The 2,547-nt window shown below is 37.1% G+C and overlaps 1 protein-coding gene across 1 annotated transcript; it reads right to left on the reverse strand.

Moving 5' to 3' along the window:
- Positions 1 to 479: 479 nt before the first annotated feature.
- LOC120349672 lies at positions 480 to 1,904 on the reverse strand. Its single transcript, XM_039420170.1, has one exon. The coding sequence runs from the start codon at positions 1,902 to 1,904 to the stop codon at positions 480 to 482; it is 1,425 nt and encodes a 474-aa protein (XP_039276104.1).
- Between the last annotated feature and the right edge of the window lie 643 nt (positions 1,905 to 2,547).

The following is a 2,547-nucleotide window of genomic DNA, read 5'->3' on the forward strand; positions in this document are numbered from 1 at the left end:
AATGTTACCAAATAATTTTTAAATTCAACTTCGGTATTCACTTCAAGATTTCTTGTGCACATATTTGAAAAAACTTTAATCCAAGTACCTGAAAAAAATATTTTTCAAAACCCTTACATCCTGTCCATAAGTACCCCATCACGGGGTAGTTGTGGACAGGTCTGGGGCAGTTGTGGACATGGCAAAAAAGAGAACACCATGACGTCAGTAAAACTTTTAATGCATGAAATACTTTAATACACATATATTTAAATACACACCCTTAATATTACCCCATATTATATTTGTCAAAATTGAATTTGAAACGAAAAATATTCACTGCCCTATTTGTTCCTCCTACAGTGCTAGGTTGAGGCAACTTACAAATTGCTTCTTCTTTGTTTATTTCGCTTATATCTTGGATATCAGGCTTTACAAATGTGTAGGATCTTGTTTGCTTTTTGAAGAAGCTTACCTTAAATTCTGTTGGAGAAATTTTTTCAATTAATTGGGCAACAAATTTTTCTCTTCAATAGTTCTGCTTCTATCCTGTTCTTCTCCGGAGTATCTGTTAAAATACAACACTTCCCCTTCTTTCTCCCCTTCCCTTTACTATCACCTCTTCTTTCAGCTCTAGGGTATGGACGGATATCTTCAGGTGTGGGAAAATCCTTTTTTTCAGAATTTCTAGCAGGTGTGACAGACCCTCCATTGTCATGTGTCTTCTGAAGATTAATTTCTTCATTATTTTCAGTGGAGCAACCAGCCATTGTTTCTGCACCAACGGTTTTTTCTGATGTGTTTTCTTGTTGAGGCGTCTCTACCAGTGGCTGATCTGTAGGAAGGGATCCCAGAAAATCTTCCTCTTTGAATGTAGAGCGGTTGAAAGGTGTGATTCCAGTTTTTTTGAAGCTGGCAATTATGTTTTTCCTGCTGAATGCTTCATCAAATGCTGATGCAGTTAGATGTGCGATATTATGAATTGCAATTTGTTTGCCAGGATTTTCACTTATCCATTTATTGAAGACTGACCTACAATGACTCTTGAAAGGCCCAAAAACAGCTACATCAAGTGGTTGAAGGCGATGGCTGGTGTGTGGTGGAAAAGTTAGTAATACAATCCCATTTTCTCTACAGAAGATAATTGCATCCAAACTTATGTGTGATTCATGATTATCTAGAACAATAAGAAGTGGATTTTCTTTACTAGAGGATGTTTGCACTAGAATGTGTTTCAAGACTTCTAGAAAAACTTCTTGTGTCATCCAGCCTGATCGATTTGCAAACCCCTTACTACCTCTTGGAGCACCATATAAGAACAAGTCTTTGAAATGCACTCTGGGATAGACATAAACTGGTGGTAAAGCACTTCCACTTGCTGTTACAATACCACAGAAAGTAACAAGTTCCCCTCGTTCTGCTGAAACACACTGTCCTACTTGCTTAGCTCCAGCTGGCGCGATGACTTTTGGGCTTTGTAGGACTGTAGTTACACCAGATTCATCTAAATTTAGTATGCGGTTGTCTGGGAATTTGTATTTCTCCATTAAAGTCTCCAAGTTATTGTAGAACGTTTCCACATTTTTCCTATTAAAACTAATGTTTCGTGCAAGGCTAGTGTTCTCTGGCTTTCTCAAGCTGAGCTGTGGGTGTCTCTTCATGAATCCTTTCATCCAATCAATACCTGCTGTCTCAGCATGATTCCAGCCCTCGGGTAAGGTCTTCCTTAGCACTAAAGCATAAGAATATGCAAAATCCCTGAACTGTTTGTAGGTCAAACCGTAGTGCATTCTTGAGCAATTGATAAGGTATTCTTCTAAGAGACGTTCCTCTTCAGAAGAAAACACCTGTCTGGTAGAATACTTGGAGCTGGCAGCAAGTGCAGGTATTTCAATATCAACAGCTCCATCTTGAAGTTTTGACATCCGCTTGTGTAACATTGATTTCTTCAGTCCATGGTAGGCTGCAGCTTCTCGAATAGAACGGTTCCCATTCCTTATAAGTATCTTCCAATGCCTGCTTCACAACTTCTTCTGAAATGGCAGCTCTATTGGTCTTCCTTTGATAGTTCCTCACCAAATTGGAAACTCTGTGAACATCAAATTCATGATTAGGCACAGTAAAGGGCTTATTTCATTTGACATGATATGTGAATCATTGGAATTATTCAAAATACATTGGATGCAAGGCTGCCTTGACAGATAACTCCAGTTCTGCATGAGAAAGTAGGCTACTGTATTTTAAATCAGTCCAATAGCTCTTGCAGATAAATGGATTACAATAAACTACTATATTATGTAAATTATTTTCAATTTAACTGAAAAAAGGCATATGAACCTTCAAGCATAGCATATTGCTCTTAAATCCCATTAAAAAGCTAGAGCTTATGAAGCATAAAAATAAACTGAGTCAATGCTTGATGAAATCAAATATATTTGATATAGGCCTAACAATTTCATTGAGACCAAGAATTATAATAATGTTCAAAACTGATTTTTTGTAGCTTTTAAGTTCAAATCCAGTTGATAATAATACTAACCAGGTGAATATAGAATACAATTCAGTGTT

This window comes from Nilaparvata lugens, chromosome 2, assembly GCF_014356525.2.
Source record: "Nilaparvata lugens isolate BPH chromosome 2, ASM1435652v1, whole genome shotgun sequence".
Classification (NCBI taxonomy): domain Eukaryota; kingdom Metazoa; phylum Arthropoda; class Insecta; order Hemiptera; family Delphacidae; genus Nilaparvata; species Nilaparvata lugens.

Bases quoted from the DNA above. Each gene is read 5' to 3' on its own strand.
- LOC120349672 (XM_039420170.1), bottom strand. From the start codon at position 1,904: ATGTCAAAACTTCAAGATGGAGCTGTTGATATTGAAATACCTGCACTT.